Source organism: Marmota monax, unplaced genomic scaffold (assembly GCF_021218885.2).
Source record: "Marmota monax isolate L192 unplaced genomic scaffold, Marmota_monax_Labrador192_F-V1.1 WCK01_AAM20220418_F8-fsc00022, whole genome shotgun sequence".
Classification (NCBI taxonomy): Eukaryota; Metazoa; Chordata; class Mammalia; order Rodentia; family Sciuridae; genus Marmota; species Marmota monax.
Window position 1 is genome coordinate 17631953 of NW_026695215.1, and position 20207 is coordinate 17652159.

The 20207-nt window shown below is 35.5% G+C and overlaps 1 protein-coding gene across 3 annotated transcripts in view; it reads right to left on the reverse strand.

Moving 5' to 3' along the window:
• The window catches only part of Armc8 (armadillo repeat containing 8), a 99019-nt gene that overhangs the window by 47718 nt on the left and 31094 nt on the right, over positions 1 to 20207 (reverse strand). For all 3 annotated transcript variants that reach the window (XM_046431954.2, XM_046431952.2, XM_046431953.2), the window contains 9 exons: positions 18669 to 18740; positions 15824 to 15966; positions 15623 to 15720; positions 12477 to 12569; positions 6204 to 6284; positions 4244 to 4319; positions 4056 to 4146; positions 2507 to 2567; positions 417 to 617 (listed from right to left, as the gene is read on the reverse strand). In XM_046431954.2, the coding sequence (XP_046287910.1) occupies positions 417 to 617; positions 2507 to 2567; positions 4056 to 4146; positions 4244 to 4319; positions 6204 to 6284; positions 12477 to 12569; positions 15623 to 15720; positions 15824 to 15966; positions 18669 to 18736 (912 nt within the window). In that variant the 5' untranslated portion in view covers positions 18737 to 18740. The remainder of the gene's footprint in view (positions 1 to 416; positions 618 to 2506; positions 2568 to 4055; positions 4147 to 4243; positions 4320 to 6203; positions 6285 to 12476; positions 12570 to 15622; positions 15721 to 15823; positions 15967 to 18668; positions 18741 to 20207) is intronic.

Consider the following 20207-nt stretch of genomic DNA (forward strand, 5'->3'; position numbering starts at 1 on the left):
GACTGAGGGAAGAATAAAATGCAGACACTCAGTCACCTGTAAAAAAGATCACCCTTGACCTAAAGAACAAGAATATGCCAACAGAGATGACTGCATGACCTTGAATAGAATTAGATGATGTTGGTATGATGTCAATATCTAGCTTAGAAACCCACTATTTAAGGGTTTCAGTTAGGGCCAGGGATGCAATTTTCTTATATCATCCTTATGTGCTTAGTAAAAGTTTCCTGACAATAAACATTAAGCAAATTGGATTAAAAACATACAAAGCAATATCACCTATGTTACCCAATATAAAAGATTATTTTCTTTTAAAAGGGCTTTGCAAAGCTCTAATGACCAACTGGTTCAAAGTTGTGAGCAATAAGAAAACTTAAAAAAACTCCTGAGCTGCTAAAAAGGAAAAGAGAACATACCCTTTTAATATCAGTGATAGCACTCACTGAACTGGGATACTTAAAGTAATCAGCAAGCATGGCAATGAGGTGATCAGTTATGCTAGCGATTCTCTGCAGCTCAACATCTGGCTCAATCAGATAGGCGAGTGTTTCAGCTCCTTCAACTCTCTCCTCCAGTAATCTTTCCTTACTGCACATTCGGACCAAACAAGGCAACGTCTGAAAGGTAGGGACATTATTATTTGCTTTTTGGTAAAGGCAAGCTTGATGAAGAGCATATAGTGATTAACTCAATGGTTTTCATTGGGAGTCATGCTTGTGACCAAGTATTTCCTTCACTGACTTTCAGAGAATAAAAGATTTTTCAAAATGCAAAACCAAACAAAACTGAGTGCAGATTAATCATTTGTGCTGGCACACTACATTCTAAAATGCAACTTATTAGAAACTCTAATTTGCTTTTGTGACGAGACAAACTCTATTAAACAACTTTACCAAGATATTTAAGAACCCTTTACATATCATGCCTGAGGGTTCTGCCCCATGTATGCATTTATTTTACCTAAAAGAAATGCAGCAGTTTAATCAGGAATGACTTTTGCCTTACAAAAAGCATGTAATTCTTTCCTTAGTGAGTAACATGGCTGGAATGGCTTTTATTTTTGCTTTGGTTAAGATCCATAACTGTAAAAACAAAATATGGCTATAAAAATTCAGTGATCTTATCTTTCTCAGATTCCACCAGTTCTCCTAAAAATGTAAGTGAATGGCAACAATCGCAATCATTAGGTTTTCCCAAGAACTTTTGGAATAACTGTATTATCAACTAGTTCAATTTTACTTCTGAGGTCCTTCAGAAATCTTGGCACCGGTCTTTAGTAATTTGTCTACCTTAAAATCTCAACAGAAATGTTCTATGTGTTTACTACTCTTAAGGCGTATGCATCCAATTTGATGGATAATGTAGAAGTAGAAATGGAAATGTTATAATGACATGAAGTCTTCCTCAACAGCTACCGTCTACTGTGCTTTACTGTTTTCTATGATCCTATCATATTTTTACCACAGAATTCAGCATTTTATTGTTCACTATTGATTTCATATTTGTCTACTTCTGACTTTACAACTCAAGCCTAGGCTTCTGAGAAGGTGCCATTCTTCTTTTCCCAACATTACTAATTACTATTTATCTGTACTAAAAAATCACAGTTCATTCTATTTAATGCTTCCAATTACTACATGAAGGTAATGCTACTAAACCTATTTTACCAATGAGAAAGAAAATAAGGGTAAGAGGAAAAAAACAAACAACAACAACAAAAAAAAAACAGTACAGAAAGCCTCAGCACACATAAAAATTAGCTGACTCTCTTCCCAGAAGACTAAAGCAAACATTAATCTTCTTAATGCTCCTTTATCCTTGGGTTCACCTTTTGAATAATGGTAATAAAAGATGTCACATTCATAAAATGACACTCTGTTTATACCTGTTTGTTCTTTATAGCAAATAAGACATGTTACTGTATTTAATATATTGTTATCCTCACAATAACTCTGAGACAAATGAGCAGGAATTATCACCTCCATTTTCATAATTGAGAGTCCGAAGCAACAAAAGAATAAGGGAGATCAAACCAGTCAGTGGTGGAGATGCTAAAACCAGAATTCAGGTCTTAATTAGGACTTTCAGGACTGATCTCTTATGCTATTGATTACTGGCTACCAGAGTGATAGAAAGTCTATATCTATAGGAATGGCAAATTATACTGCAAATTTAATGAAAACCAAGGACTAAAATACATTCCCTGTTTCACCTGAATTTTACCTACTTTTTACAATTTCCATATGCTCTTAATTATCACAAAATAGGCGGGAGGAGTTGTGCCAAGGGAAGAATTACTTCACTGTGATGTTCAAAATTTCTTTAAACCAATTTTTAAAAGCTACATGGCTTCCCACAGAAAAGAAAACATGGCATTTAATATTATTTTCTTATGCACACTACTACAATGATAAATATGTAAAAAGAAACAAATATCAACATTCATATTAACACTTATAGGATCACATAATATTCAAACATTTTTAGAAAGAGTTGGCTAGCTTACTTTTAATACAATACAGTTGTCATCTGTCCGAATCGCTCCAGCTCTACACATGTAAGTTAAACTGGAATAAAATAACAGAAAGTAAGTTTTTGCTTGAGATTTACAATGGTAAAAGAAAAAATTATTTGCCTTTAAGATTTCTTTGAACAAAAAAACACACAAGAAAATAAATACTATCATTTATTTTGAGAGAGAACACTTTGACATTCTTTTATGTGGTTCAATTCAATCATCAAAGAAAACTAACAGATACATACAGTCAGTCAGATATTTAGGAAAAAACCCTACAAAATTGTTTTAAAAATAAACAGCCTAATGAGTGCACATTTTGAAGAAAACTGGGCATGTGTGGGTTCTTTATTATTTTCTCCATACTTTTTACATTTGAAAAATATTAATAAAATATAAGAATAACAAAGTATCTTAGCTTAGATGAAGTTAAGTTGGGATATTACAACTCCAAAAGCAGTAGAAATATCACAGAAGAGGTATTTAAATTATAATACAGCTATCCATCAGAAATGAATTATTTAGAGGTAACCAGCAGTGGTTTTGGGGACTCATCAATGGTTCTATTGAAAATCAATTTATCTTCATAATTATATATGGCTTTGAATAAAAATAAAAAATTAATTTGTATTCCACAGGCAGACACTGAACATTATTTGAGAAACTTGTATTAATGAATTTCCTTTTTGAGTTACAGTCCTTTAGTAAGCTGGTGGAGGGAGTATGGATTGAAAACTTTCCATACTTGGCTTTTACAAAACTATAGACAGGACTGCGGTTGTGGCTCAGTGGCAGAGCACTTGCCTCGAACATGTGAGGCACCGGATTCGATCCTCAGCACTACGTAAAAATAAACAAACAAAATAAAGATATTGTGTCCATGTATAAATAAAAAAATATTTTTTAAAAACGCTATAAACAAAAGAGTAAAATTCTTTTCTACTGTAGAAGGCTCAAACTCCTTGTAGCTATTATTACTGAGAGGTTTGTTACCATATTATTTTTTTAAACTATTTACAAGAGAACATTACCTTACTAACAAAGAGGCAAACACTAATTTTGCAGTTAAGACAAAAAGCAAGCAAACAAAGCACAATACAAATAAAATAAAATTCATGATGCATGAATGATTCATTGAGGTAAATCCTGCACAGCAGGTGCTCAACATATCTGCAAATGTACTGATAATTCAACTTCTCTTTCCATATTTCTCTATTTTTTGGGGGGCTTCATGCTTATTGTAATATGGTTAATTTTGATATAATTCTGTATTATTTCAGCTGGCATACAAGGACTGTAAGTTGAGAATAACAAAGTAATTTTGTATAGCTACTCTTGAATACAAGAGTTCTTATTCTACATACTAATAGTAATAAACTAAGTATAAAAACTTATATCCATTTTAGAAAACGTGAGAAAGACCAATGACTATCTAATTTCAAGATCCCAAAATAAGATGGCAGCTGGAAGTGAGCAAATTAGGTCATTCAAAAATTCTCTAAGATATTGATAAAAGTACTGTTATTGTTTTGACCTTTACCATTTTGCTGATGTGAGCTGCATCTCAATAGGCTTATCCCTCTGTAACATCTTCACAAATATCTGTGGTAACAATTCTCCATCAACCAACACTAGAAATAAAAAAATAAACAAGTATTAATGAAATTCTTTAAATCTACAAAATTGACAAATTGAATCATGTAGGTGCCACTGAAATTTCCAGCCTACCATTTACCAGGGTCATCGATACCTGGGGGTTTTCAAAAGCTAAAACTGAGAAGCATTTCAGTGCTTGCATTCGAACCTATAAAATTAAACAGACAAGAAAATGCATTTATTTTAATTTTTCAAATATTATTTGAATGTCTCAGAACCTCTGAAGAAATAACCATTTAATTCTGCTTAAAGTACTAAAGGAAGCCTTCAGAGAATAAAAGTACCACCTGTCTGAAGAGTACAGTAAAAGTTCAAGTTTGTTATAAAAAGTTAAAATTAACTTTGTAGTAATAAAAAAAAAAAGGGAAGAAGTAGCAGAAATTAAAAGTGAACAAGACAGATTCCTAATCAAATCTAAAAGAACATTGTACAAAGTATAGTGTTGGTTAAGACAATGGGAATGTAACCAACACATGGGACATTTCTTCTCTGACTATAAACCAGAGAACTGAAGGGAAGACAAAAAGAAAGAGTACTCTTATAAATGTGTATGGGATGAAAATGGGGCCAAGAGAACAGAAGGAGAGGAAAGATCGTTACAATAGAAGTTTGAGAAGGACTAATTTCACTTTAAAATACCTAGGAATTGTGCTATTCTTCCTCAAAACCAGGTTACTGGGTTTGATATCAAGAGCTCACTCTCGTTTTACAATATGAAAGGGTTCCTATGAGGGCTGTTAATTTTCACTGTCTCCTTTAGTTTTCACGAGGAGATGTCATCCTCACTTCTGAATCTGAGTCTACACATAACCTTTTTATGAGGTTGGAAGGCACCCACATGACACATAGGTGGAGTGTGAAGAAATGTCCTTCATGCTCTACACCACTAGCACGTCCCCATAGGTGGACCCTAGAAGATGTCACGACACTCTTAACAATGGAACAAACCTTAGCAAAAGAGTAATGTTACCATTTTGCCCTTCCACAACTGGTAAGTTTTAAAATTTGACATAATAGGCAAGTCTAATGCAAAAAAGACAAGAAATGGAGGAAGAGCTGGGGAATAAATGAAACCAGAGGATAACAAAGAGACAATAAATAGCGACCCAAACAACATTTTATTGATGTGCTCGTGTTGACTGAGTTCAGCTTCCATGTGGCACAGGACAGAGGAAGCAGTTTCGGTAGATATTTCCTTCTCCTGCCTCTGGCTAGTTTCAAGCTACTCCATTCCCCATTCCTATCCTTGTGAGCTCTTCCCCAAGACCAAACCTTGGATGATGTCTAGGGTAGGGAAAACATACCCATTAGCAGGCCCTACCTGAAATACAGCTAAGAACCAAAATAGCAGACTAGAGTCACTACAAATAGATACAGGACAAAAATGACTGCTTCTTGTTCTGCCATACCCAGCTCTGATGTCTCACAATACCAACAATATCCTAATATTTGCCACAGTTTGCTAACTGGCCAACAACAAATGCCCTAACTTTTAACTCAATGCTTGATAATATACTATGAAACTGCTTAGCTATATACAAAAGATAGTAAGGAAAATTTAATTAGTAAGTCTGAAAATTCTTGACTTTTTAACTCAAAATACAAAACAGAACACATTACACATATTGAGATATATGTGAGTAGAGGCTATAAGTTTGAGTTATTCAACTGTGAATTCCATAGTCTTTCCTGAACTAGCCAGCCACTGTTTCTACACATTTTAAAGCAGCATTTCAAGAGCAGCTTTAGCATGGAAGCTGTCCAGGAAAGACCTGAAATACTACTGAACAGGCAAAAAATCAACAGTGACTCATGGCACAACGATAGCCTGGAAAAATTGAGATGCAAGGGCAACATTTTTTCCCCCTATAATGAAAGAACATTCTAGAGGTAACATAATTCCCTAAAACATTTTACTGATAAAATACTACTCCTGATTACAACATCTATCAAAGAAACAATAAAATATGTGGACCTCTTTCTATAAACCAAAAACAAGTTAAAAATCCGGTCACAATTTTTAACATCTTACTTTGTAGGAGAGTGAGGTTAGTAGGTGAGCAATATTCTGAACTGCACCATGGTTAAATAAAATCGTTTGATGATCTGGACCCTGTAAAAACAGAGAACATAATAATAAATTAAGAAGAGTAGTGATTCATTCCAACAAAATCTCATTTAATAAATGTTGAAAACCACATCCACAATACTACAGATTTCTTAGTTACCCTCTGCTTGTAAACTCAACCCCAAAAAGGAAGGCAGACAGGTTTTATTCCTGCAAGGGGCTGCCACGTCTTACCTCATTCCAGTTTGAGAACTGTTGCTCTCTTAACTTCCAGAAATAAGGAAAGGGACAGAGAAGCTGTCCCAGCAGAGGACCTTCACAATGATTACATAGCAATATCACCACAGAGCCACTATGAATTCTATATTTCATGTGTACACCCTCACCCTATGCCCACAAGAGACAAGGGCATGGCCATTCTTACAACTTAGGGCTGAAGAGCTACTCAGGGGAAACTCTAAAACTAATTCCAAGAACCTAATCTACGATAATACATCAGGGAGGTTTCAGCAATGCTATAATGAGAAAAAACACAATACTCCATAATTAAGAAGTGAACATGTTTTGGTTTCTGTTTCTCATTTCTTTTTTGAAAATGATTACTTCTTAGAGTAGGAAGGTGAAGAGAGGAAAAAAGTGGTATTTTGTTTTTCATTCACTGTTTTCTTTTTTTTTTTTTTTTTGGTGGGTAGGAGAGTACCGAGGATTGAACTCAGGGGGAGTCAACCACTGAGCCACATCCTCAGCCCTATTTTGTATTTTATTTAGAGACAGAGTCTCATTGAGTTGCTTAGTGCCTTGCTTTTGCTGAGGTTGGCTTTGAACTTGCGATCCTCCTGTCTCAGCCTCCTGAGCTGCTGGGATTACATACAGGCTTGTGCCAGGCGCCTGGCTTCATCACTTTGTTTTCTATTAAACAATGTACTGAAGATCTTCAAAGGGGAAGAAGCTAAAGGTTAATACAAAGCTTTAATTTTGCTATGACTCTTATTCAATCATTTAAGTCCAATCTCTTCCAACCAATTAATTAAAAGTCAATTAAAGCCAAGGCAGGTATAGTACTGCATGTTTATTCTTATTCAGAAGAGAAGAACATACCACCAAAGGTAGGAAATCTATCTAGGTTCAACAGTCAGTTATTGATCTAGAATAAAAACTCTAGAAATAGTTTCTCTAATCCGTTATTTAGCCAACTAAAAACTATCTTGTAGTCAATTCACTCTTTCTTAGGTCAAAACATACATCATTTGAAGTGGGATTAATAGTCATACTTCTAAATAACACAAGTGCCACGGTAACAATACCCTAAACATTTCATACATTATTAAAAAGGTCCTTAAAAAAAAAAGAAACTTCAACAATCTCTCTTAATTTCTATTCATTTTCTAATTTCTTTCTTTTCTTTTCTTTTTTTTTTTTTTTTGTGGTGCTGGGAATTAAAGCCAGGGCCTTGTGCATGTGAGGCAAGAACTCTACCAACTGAGATATATCCCCAGCCCTTAATTTCTTATTTTAAATTATTACAGAGTATTTCATAGTTTACACATGCAAATCCCATTCTCAGGGCATAGATTTTAAGTGAGCTCCCTTTCCTCCCACCTCAAGGAGTTATTATAGGTCCTACTTAAGGGGTATGTGCAGTGGACTGGACAATGCTCTAAATGCTTTACTAGCACTCTCTGGATTGAAATAAAAGGGTCTCTGGCTTATTTCATATAAAAATAATGATGAAACTCTCCTAAGAATATGACCCATTTTTTTTTCTTATCTAGGAACTAGAATCAATTATGAAGGTGAATCTAAATTAGCCCCAGCTTACATGTCAGCATGGTCAAGTTCTATTGGTCTCAGTTTAAACACTGGCAGAGCTTATCAGAATGGCTAAGTATAGACAGGGTGCTTCCTTGACCTTTTGTCCTTCATTGGTCAATGTAGCCAACTGGTTCCTGTGCTTTGCAATGACCTAATTATATTATTTTATATTCTTCTAGACATTTTATAAATATACAAGTATATTCTTTCTCCCATTTTAACACAAATGGTTGAAGACTATATGTACTACTCTAAACCTTTTATTTCCTTTACTAAATATCTCAGAGATCACTCACATCAGTTTTCTCATTTTATTCATCGCATAAAAGTCTCATACTTTATTCAACTAGTACCCCTTAGTTGGACATTTAGAATATCAGTCTTTCACTATTACAATATCACTTCAAAGTATACCCATGTGCATGTATCTTTTTTCTAAGATCTAAATAATTCTGAAATATCCTTGCTGAAAGAGTTGTATTTACAAATGACAGTGAAAAGATCAAGCATTTACAATTCTCACTCTTCATAATTATTCCCTCTGCTAAGATACCTTACTTTTTAATCCCTCAAATACTTTGCCTCAATTATGGCAACAACTGTGTATCATCAAAGGTCTTCCTCCTCTCCAAGACTATGTATAAGATTGGGTAAAAATGATCACAAGGAAGGAATCAGTGGCAGAAACAACTGGAGAGGAGTAGCTATTCTTTGGTTCTTATCAAGTCTCTCTGCAGACAGGAGGTGGTTAACAAGGCAGCATTCACCTGGTTGGATATTAATAAGCCCCTGCAGTTTTAAACTCCAAAAAATAGGACTTAGAAATCTGAGCAAATCTGTTGTTAAGGAAGTAGCAACAATTTATAAGTTACAATTCTAACAAATATTTCTAGCCTTTTTTGATCCTTAATAAATCATGGAAAGAATTCCAAAGATACAATTATAATGAGTTTATATACATAAAAGTTTTCATAGTCTCCCTTTTTCTGTCTCCCCTCCAACTGTACCAATTGATACAATACCAGTCTGTGAAAATTAGTAATGTCTTATCCCATTTACTTGTATCTAACTAGGCCCCTTTGAAAGTATTTATTACAAATTTTGTTATTTTGCATCTAGGTACCAAAAAAAAAAAAAAAATGAAAATAAGGTTTGTGAAATTAATGATAACACATAGACCATCAAATAAGTTGTTTTCAAAGATATATTGTTAGTGTATTAGGGAGAAAGTTAATATTGTATTTTAACAATTACTATTCTTGCTGGGTTTATAAATAGGGCAATGTTTCTTTAAGTCTAGTTATATCTCAGAATACTTAAATTTGGTAATTTAATTACAGTAGAAAATGATAACTATCAGGTTAAAAAAAAAGCTTACTAAAGGTGAATCTCTCTGATAACATCTTCTGTTCTATCAGTGGCATCAGGGTGGCTGTAAATTATTATCCTCAAGAGAAGTTTCTGTCTAATAAAAGGTATAGTGATTTAATGGTACTCCTTTATCTATGATTCCAGCTAAGATGGCGCTGGGAAATTTCAGATGAGCAAATCCAAAAGTTTTGAGAAATCTCTATGAGTAGTCCTGAAGGCTAACTGAGTTTTAATTTCAGGAATGGCATTATTCAAACTTCTTATAATTTAACAAAATAATATGTAGTTATTTTTCCAGGTTCAAATTTCAGTACCCTCTGGAATCACTGTAGTTATGACTAATAGATACCATGCTCTCTTGAGTAGGAATAGATGCTGAAAGGTTGGTAATAAGGCTCTGAATTCTAGAATATCATCCTCTACTCACCTGCCATGGAAGGCAAGACTTTATTTTATTGTTGGAAAATTCTATATCTTGTTGGTTTGAATTCATTTTTAGCAAATGAATTGTAACAAAACTTCATTTTCTTAGAGCATTCCTTTGCCTACCTCAAATGATGAAGGTAGCCAGGCATGGGAGTGCACATACCTGTAATCCTAGTGACTCAGGAGGTAGGAGAATTGCAAGTTTGAGACCAACCTCAGCAACTTAGCAAGGCCTAAGGACTTAAGGAGATCCTATCTCAAAACAAAACATAAAAAAAGGGCTGGGGGGGCTGGGGTTGTGGCTCAGTGGTAGAGCGCTTGCCTCGCACATGAGAGACCTGGGTTCGATCCTCAGCACCAATACAACAGTCACTAATATGGCATTATGTAAAAATGTGAATGTGTAACCGATGTGATTCTGCAATTTGTATTTGGGGTAAAAATGGGAGTTCATAACCCACTTGAATCAAATGTATGAAAGATGATATGTCATGAGCTTTGTAATGTTTTGAACAACCAATAAAAAAAAATTAAAAAAAGGGGGGTGGGGGTACTGGGCTGGGGATGGGGTTCAATTCCTGGTACAAAACAAACAAAAAGAGGCACTGTTTGATATCCCTGGTTCTATGAGCTAACTTACACATTGTCAAAGGAATCAAGAAGCAAAACCTCAAAAATTTTTGACAAAAATCTTAATTTCAAAGTACCTTAAACAGAAGTAAAGAGACTGTGATAATCAGCTAGGGTTTGGGAAGAAGTTTAAATGATTAGATTTTAATGTAGGTATTTTTTCTGGGACCAAATGATCTAATTTTCATTTATTTGGGGGAGATGTTCTAAAACAGCAAAGATTTGTGATCTTTCCACTTTGCAATGTAGGTGTTCATTTCTCTTAGTCCTTCTTACCTCATTGGTATCTATATTACAAATGATAGGAAGGCAGGTAATGCTATCCTGAAACACAGAATCCTCCCTCAGAAGATAACCAATTATTTGGTGAGAATTAGAAACTGCTTAAAATTAAGAAAACTCTCAAATCATCACCCATGGCTACCAAAACGAGTACACTCAAAATATAATCTATGAAGGAAAATAAGTAGCACTTCATAGTACCCAGCTATTTCGGTTTGGAAGCTACACAGAGAAATTGGAGCTTCTGGAGATGGGACATATGGAGGATCCTACAGGGTGATGTATCTGAAGAGGGTATGAAAGCTCTGAGCTCTTTCTCTCATATCCCACCCTATTCATTTCTTATCTGGCAAGAATAAGGAGGATGGTAATTCAGATATGCCAAAGAGAAGCCATAAAGTGTTTTTTTCTTTTTTAAGTTCAGGTAAAAATTCTCCACTTAACACGGAAAGACAACGATCATACGCTAAGGTTGCTAAAATCTATGATGAGGAAACTAATGCTCAGCGATGTCAAATAACATACTCATTGTCCCTCAGTCATCACAAACCAGAACTGGAATTTAAAACTGGGTGTTAATGGCTACAATGTACAAGCTCTTCTAATTATGCGAAATTATCTCTGTTATACTTATTTACCTCAGGATACTTGCATAAATACCTACTTGAATATGACTATAAAAAGGGACGGGGGAGAGAGAGCACACTTAACCATGAGCAGACAAGAATCATTCTTATTTCTTATAAGAGATCACTAAAAACCGTTTCTAACAACATGGGAAACTAAGGTTGTAAGGAAACAGACATGATCTCATGCTGCTGGTAGTAATACCAGTACAACCTCCAGACAGGACCTTATGGGCAAAATTACAATTTGTACATATTCTTTGATGCGATTCCATTTCTTATAAAATGTCTTCTACCCAAAATACTTGTTGGAACATTGCTTTGTGCTTAAGACTGGAAACAAACTAAATGCTTAAAAACAGATGACTAATTAAATCAATTATTGTACATTTACATAGTAAAATGCTATGCAGCCTTTTTTTTTTTTTTTTTTTTAAGGAACAGAGAAATTCCTCATGTACTGATATGGAACAGTGTTGAGAGCCACAGCCAAAGGGGCCCCAGCAAACTTCCAGCTGCCAGCAAACTTCCAGCTGCTGGCTGATGATTGGCTCACAGCGGCCCCAGCAACATCTAGCTGATTGGCTCCTCTGCAGTGATGCTCATTGGGCTGTTTCCCTGCCCTTTCAGACCACGGAACTGCTCATTGGGGGACTTTTTTGGCTCCGCCCACGTGACCCAGCCAATCGGCCTCAAGAGCAGGAGGATTGTGGGAGGTGGGGAGAAGCTTGTGGGGGAGAGAGAGGCTTGTGGAAAGCCGGTGGTGGCAGTTGAGGCTCTGAGGGTTTTTCCTGAGAGGCTATTTTGTTTGGCGTGTGTGGTTCTAAAAATAAAGTTAGTTTCTTTTGACAAGTGGCTCCTGATTGTGCCCAGCCAGACTGCGGCAGAACAGCCTTCAAGATATGTTAAGTGAAAAACGCCAGATGCAAAGCAGTATACACTACATGCTGCCTTTTGTGTTTAAAAAAAAAAAAAAAAAAAAAAAGGATAAAATATACACATAAAATCCTGAGAGGACATACAAATAAGGCACATCTCTTAAGGGCATGTAAGATTTGACATAACAGAAAGTACTTATTCTGGTTCTTACTTTACAGCAGTGTGAGAAGATCTGACAGATATACTCCTGGGTGTAGCGGGACCTGCTCAGCAGCGCCATGAGGTGTGGTATCACTGTGGCATCCTGGAGTGGATGGGAATGAGAGCACAGCAACAAGGAACTTAGGCACTGTATACACATTTGACAAAGTACTTACATGAGCAGGTACATAGTTTAAGCCTCTTATCCTAATGGCAATAATTCATGTTTCTTTTGAAGGAACAGAGCAAAACAAAAACAACATGGCCATCAAAACAGCTGAGGTCAAGGACAAGGAAAGGGACTTCAATATCCATCCTTGAAAACTATATACATATGAGGACAGGAACCTCTTAACAGCTCTCTCACAAACACCTATATGCTAATAATAAAATAATATCATTACAATAAGACTAATCATTTCTGGAATCAAAATGTGAGGTGATTAATGAGATATAGAGTATAAAGAAGTATTTTGAAAGAATTATAAAATAAAATTTGACCATTTTGATCTCTGAGATATATGGTAAGCATCAGTAACAACTACAATCTCGCATAAGACTGTAGTTGGCTATTTGCAATCTGTACAAGACAATTTATATGATTAGCAATTTTTCAACATAAAACCTACTGCCTATCACCTTCACTAACATTTACATGGTGACACAGGTAAAGAGAAAAATCAAACAACCCCGCTGCAGGTTCTTCAAGTAACTATTTATTTTTAATACAAAAGGAATTACAAACTGAAAGAGAATTTGGCCTTAAACACAGATGGACTTAGCTCAAGTCTCCTAGCCAATGTTGTCACAAGTCCTCAAGCTATGCTTCTCAAGTACAAATGTGCCTGCAAATTCCCAGGGATTGTTCTTCACGTTCAAATTCTGATTTGGACTGGGATCTAAGAGTTTGCATTTTAACTAGCTCCCAAAAGAGGCTGATCAACAGACCACATTTTGAAGACCCTCACACAGAGGGCATTGAAGAAAAAAATGCCAAGACACATAAAAGCTAAGAAAAATAGCAGGCTGTTCATTCCCTAAAATGGAATATTTTCCCCTGCTTGTTAGTATAATCTCTGTGTTGTCAACAGCAATTTAAAAACAAAACACAAAACCTGAAAACCTCAGAGACCGTTAGGTACTAAATGCAGAGAAAGAAAAGGAAGAGAGAAAATGGAGTTTCAAATAGAGCAAGGGGAAACAATAGTTCCACTGGCAGGACAGAGGGAAGCAGGAACATCGATAAACAGGATTTCAAACTAGAAATCCTGCCCTCTTCTGACTAGACAGTCCTATTTAGTACTTGAGCTGCTGCAGCAGCTGGGTCTACCTACACTCAAGTACTGCTCTCTGTTGCTTCCCCTCATCCGACACTTTTTACAGATTCCCCACTGACTCTGAAGTATAAAATCTTTTGAGGCATAAAACTGAAATGTTTCATAATTTCCATGATCTCACTGTCTAAATTTAACCTACCTGTATCTTAACTGTTGTCATGTAAAAAAGTTAAGTTGACCTAGACGAGAATTTTCCAAACTGCACCATGATCCATTAGTGGGACATAAATCAGTTCAGAGAGTGAGGAAGGAGTCAAAACAGTTGGCTAGGATTAATTTCTCCCCCTCTTTCCCCAGGGCTGGGGTGGGTGAGAAATTTCTAGGGTAGAGAAGACAGGTCATTGGTTTAATCTCTTTGTAAACATGACAATTTGACACCCAGCAAAACACTGTGACACTTACTACAAAGAGCAGTCCAAAAAGCAGCAGCATTTGAATTACCTGGAAACTTGTAGGCAAGGCAAACCCTCAGGCCCTACCCATCTTATTATTCAGAAACTCTGGAGGTGGGGTCCAGAATCTGTTTAACAAATCCTCTAGGTAATTCTGGAACTCGCTCATGTTTGAGAACTACTATAGTAAACAATCTAGACTTATGAGGCATAAGTCTCTCAAGAATGTCACATAAACCCTAAGGTATAAAACTGAGATGTTTCATAACTTATACACTTCTTACTTTGTGAAGTGACCCACAAAGCTCACTTGGAGACCTTATGTATCATCGAGGACAGAAGAGTACGTATCTATCTGATGTAGGATGGAGTATGAAGCCCTGTACCATCTCTTTCCATGCTTGTTTTCCCTGTGCCTCTTGTTTGTTTATATTCTTGAAATACTTATAAATCTTGAATATGGATAAGATTTCTGATTTCTGTGTATCTGATCAAACAAGTGATTCTTTGTGAACTCTGAGAACCACAAATGGCATTATTTGTTTTTAATGAGAAACAACAAAAGAGAAACCAGAGGACATCAAATTTGTGGAACTGTGTTGTGATAGTTGTCTCAGAATTCCACACACAAGTTATACATGTGTATACTGAGGCAGTGAAAAATATATTTTTACTATAGATTGTAGATAGTGCTTCAACAACACTGCTAGGTAATTTTCATTAAGAAAGTCCCACCAATAGATTAAAAAGAACCCTTGATAAATCCCTGAGGCTTCTGAAAAACCACTGACTGACTCCAAACATCTTTGGATTCTCTTATGGGTATGCTCTGATTCTGGTCTGTCAGCTAAGCCTCCTGCAAGCTGGTTCTGGTCTCTCTCTCCAGCTGAGACTAACAGCAATGCCCTCTACACATCAAACTGTTCTGCCCAACATACTGCAACTGCTTCACAGAGATCCTTCCCAGAATGGCCTCCTTCCTCTCCAATTTTCTAAATTATCTATTATTCAAGACCCAGGACAAATTATAGCTACTCTACAAAGCCTACTTTCCTGAACTAGAACGTAAAGTGAGAAGAACTCCCTATCACTCATTTAGCATAAAATATATTCCCTTAATATACAAAGAGATAAAAATTGATCTTTTTTATTTTTAACAGTTTGCAAATTCCTCTAGGATCTGAGGCTATCTTCTTGTTTGTCTGTTTTGTGGTGCTGGGGATTGAACCTAAAGCCTTGCTTATTATAGGCAAATGCTCTACCATTGTTCATTTTTAAACAAAGCCTAGAACATTTAATATTTGAAAATAATCAGGAACTCAAATACTTCTTGAGACTTTTTGTATATCACAGCTATGAGTCTGAAGTGAGAAGCAAATAGCCTTTAGTGAAATATAACCAATGACCCCAAAACATCCCAAACTCACTGTATACAGTAGCTCCTCTGGAGTGACAGGACTGGTGAAGATGGTACGTAGGCATCGGAGACAAGCTTCAATGAACTTCAGGTCTGGGGACAGTAGTCCTATTAACAGAAACTACATGTGAGATTCATCTTCTCAACCAGTACTTAAAACACTGCAAACTCATTCTAATCTTTTCTTGTGTGAAATGTCCTCCCTGCATACCTTGTAGTAAGGCAGGGATAATATGGCAGTCCAGCAGAGACTTGACATTGTTTTCAGTACCCATAGCAAGACTTCCCAATACCACTGCACATTCCGTTTTCAGCTCTGTGCTTGACGTTTCTTGCTGAAGCAAATACAACAATCTAAAAAGAAGGCACTTGATAAACAAAGAGACTAAAAGAACAAAAGTAAATTAAAATATTGTGACAAAGGAATGTGATAAATACATTCTACATAATAAAATTAGAGTTGATTTGGCTTATTTGAATTTCTCTAGGTAATATTTATTTATATTATCTGCTACTTCAACAAAGAAACATCTAAAAAAAAGAGATTTTCTTCATTTTGAACAACAGGACTATCATAGGATCTCAGAGTTTATCAAACTGTAAATCTGAGAGTTGTGTACAATGGTATCTGCAGAACAAGTGTGATAGTCCATGTTATCTGCTATTCCCTGGTTAGTCTTTTCAAAACATGCTGGATCACAAACTCAAACCAGAAATCCAGAGCTATAGTGTTGAGATGGCACAGGTCTAGCATACAGGGAATAATCTTTGTGCAGTTTTTCAAACAAGGAAAGCTTTCTTCTCTTCAGTTCTCCCATGTGGGGACTGAGGAAATCCTCCAAATTCCACTCTAGCCCAGCTCGCCAAACAGCTAATCCCCAAACTCTAATGCTCTACCACTTAGGATCTTCTCTTTTACATTCTAATTTCATGCTCTCTAAAGCACTATTTAGATATACTGCACACAAACCCTATGAATGGCTGCTGGTCAGTGAGGTCAAACACATTAAAACCATTAGTCCTGTATTAAAAAATAAAAATATTTTTCAAAATGTATAACAATTTTTGAGGAAAAAAAAAACACCTTGGTTCTAAGTAGCAAAAGCATAAAGAAAGTTATATAAATGTCACTGCCTGCCTAAAAGAAACATCTAGGTCGTCAGAAAAATCTAACTTCCTATGATAACTCAAGAAACAACAAAGTCTCAAAATCAGATTTTTTTTTAAAGCAGGATTAAAAATCACACAGAGACAATTCTACATAGATAGAGTCATCTGATTCTTGACAAAGCTGCCAAAAACATGTTACAGAAAAGACAGCCTTTTAAATAAATGGTGCTGGGAAAACTGGATATTCTTATGTAGAAGAATGAAACTGGATCTCTATCTTTCACCCTGTACAAAAGTCAACTCAGGGATCAAAGACTTAGGAATTAGACTCTGGTCTGAAACTGCTAGAAGAAAACAGGGTCAACACTATGATATAATGGCACAGGCATCAACTTCCTCAATAAGATACTAAAGCTCAAGAAATAATACCAAGAATAAGTGTGTGGCATCAAGTTAAAAAGCTTCTGCAGAGCAAAAGAAACAATTAAGAAGGGAGAACCTATAAAATGAAAGAAAATCTTTGCCAGCTACTCTTCCAACAGATAATTAATATCCAATATATAAAGAACTAAAAAAAAAAAAAACTCCAAAAGGAAAAAAAATCCAATAACTCAATCAATAAATCGGCAAATGAATAAATGGACATTTCTCAAAAGAAGAAATATAAATGGCTAACAAATGTATGAAAAAAAATGTTCAACCTCTTTAGCAATCAGGAAAATGCATATCAAAACTTCACTGAGATTTTATCTCACTCCAGTTAGAATAAAAAATAATAATAAATGCTGGCAAGGATAAGAATTGAAAATGGTACACTTATATGTTATTGATGGGACTGTAAATCAATATAATCAAAAGACTAGGAATGGAACCACCATATGACTTGGCTATCTCACTCCTTGATATTTATCCAAAAGTACTAAAATCAGTTTACTATAGGGATACATGCATACCAATGTTTATAGCAGCACAATTCACAATAACCAAGTTATGAAAACAGCCTAGGTGTTCATCAATAAGACTAATAGACAAAGAAAATGTAGTATGTACACACAATGGAGTTTTACTCAGTCATGAGAATGAAATTATGTCATTTACTGGTAAATGGATAGATGGGAACTGTGGAACACCATGCTAAGTAGAATAAGCCAGATCAGAATGTCAAAGGTTGAATGTTTTCTCTCATATGTGGAAGATGGGGGGAGTTCCATAATAAAAAAAAAAAGGGAGATCTCAAGAAAATAAAAGGGAGACCAACAATGTAGAGGAAGAGGCTAGAGAAGAAGGGAGGAGAAGAGGGTGTGGGGAAGTACTGAGGAACAAAATCTATTAAATAATGCTATGCCATATATGAATATACCACAATGAATTCCATTTATATATACTATAATAATGTGCTAATTGAAACAACAATAATAGAAGGAGATTAGCAGAGTGGGGCAAGCTGGAATAAGGCTGGAGAGGAAGGAAAGGGAAGGTACTGGGGAATGAGACTGATCAAATTAATGTTATGTGCATGTATATTATACATAATGCACCAACAAAAAAAATTAATTAAAAAAAACCAAGCAGAGTTTTTTCCCCCTTTGTTTAAATTCAAAAATGTCTTGAAAATTCTAATAAATTATCTACTCACACAAAAACTTTGAGGACTCTAAGGAGATGGAAAAGAAATTATCAGGCAGGTATACAGTCCTATGGATCCATCCAACAAATTCTTACACTGCAAGGTTAATGATCTTTCTGAATTTCCAAAGAGTATTAATATATTAACTTCTTATTCCATTCTCTGGAGATGGTTCTTAGAGATGGTTTACATATGTCAAGGCATTCATTTTTAAAAAAATAGACAATACAGAAAAAAGGGGTCTTTTCCCTAAGAGTAAGAAATACATTAAGAATGTATTCAGCATGAATGGCAGAAAGGGCACAGACAGCCAACATACCTTGGAACAGCTCCTAAAACAATGAGGTTGGCTTTCTGCTTGTTGTTTCCAATTACAGCATTTTTCATGTCTCTGAATTCAGGGGAAGAGAAAAAGGTATGAAGTATGTTGAGATATCACAGAGAAATATAAACATCAAAGATTAATTCATTCCACTTTATCATGCAACAAGTTGGGCTGGCAAGTACAGAAATCAGTGACAAAGTCAAAGCATTGACCCTTTTTCACTAAAGAAAAGGGACTGAGAGGTGCTAAGTGACCATGGGAACTATAAAACAGAAGAGTAGTGTGGAAAGTGGGAGATATTCTGCATACTGGCTAAGATCTCCAATACAAGCAGAGTTGGGTTCTTCTAAAAAAGGCCCCAGTCCTTTGCCCATAAAGGAATACAGGACACCTTCAGCATATATGGCTTGGGGTCCCATTTTATTGGTTTTCTAGTGGCCATTTTAGAATTTCCAATTCATCAATTTATCATAATCTTAAAGTGGTATTTTGCACTTGTTTTAAGAGCCTTGCAAGTGTACTTCCATTTCCTGTTCTTTCCGCTACTGGTATAACATACTTTACTTTCAAATTGGACAGAAACAACATAGTACATTGTTACTATTTTGCTTAACCAGCCAACTGTCTTGTAAGATTAAAATATTTTAAGAACCACTGTAATATTTCTTAAACATATTCACCAGTATTTTTTGGTTTAGATACAAAGAACTCTTTATTTACTTCCCCACAACTAAAACTCTATTTCATAATAAGAGGACTTCTATCAATTAGCTCACAAATTGATGATTGGTTCCAAAGGACATGTTGAGAAAAAATGTACAGCTCAAAACAAACCCAGAACTACTAATGTTTTAAAAATACTTCCCTGATTGGACAGCACTGCTATCTTAATATACAGCAGGAGTTCTCAAAGTGGGAAGGGAGGCATTATCGCCCCCAACCAGTTTTTAGAAGTGTACAAGAAAGGGAGGAAATGGTTTTAGAAACAGATAAAAAGCATCTTTGCGTAGTTTAAAAGAAAACTGAATTTTTCAGTATTGTGCTTCTCCTGACAAAAAAAGAAAGATGTGCTTTTTATCACTATGGAAAAATCAGATCACCAGTTCAGTGGCATTTGTATCAGTCAATACCACATATCCATAATCAGTCTACATTGCGGCTCTTGCATCCATATTATCTCCTATTGCAGTTAGACCAAAGCATTTACGTATCGCAACATTATAAATTATATCTTTCTTTTCTCTTTTTATATTGTAAGTAGATGAGGCATTATACTATTTTGGAATTATGTATGTAAGCAGGTTATATACCTGTGAACTTAATTTCAAGAGCGAACAAGAGGCATTATAAAATATTTCTAATAAGGGGCTAGGGTTGTGGCTTAGCGGTAGAGCGCTTGCCTCGCACACGCGAGACTCTCAGTTTGATCCTCAGCACCACATGAAAATAAATAAGTGAAATAAAGGTATCATGTCCAACTACAGCTAAAAAATAAATATTTTAAAAAATATTTCTAATACAGGGAAGTTAGGT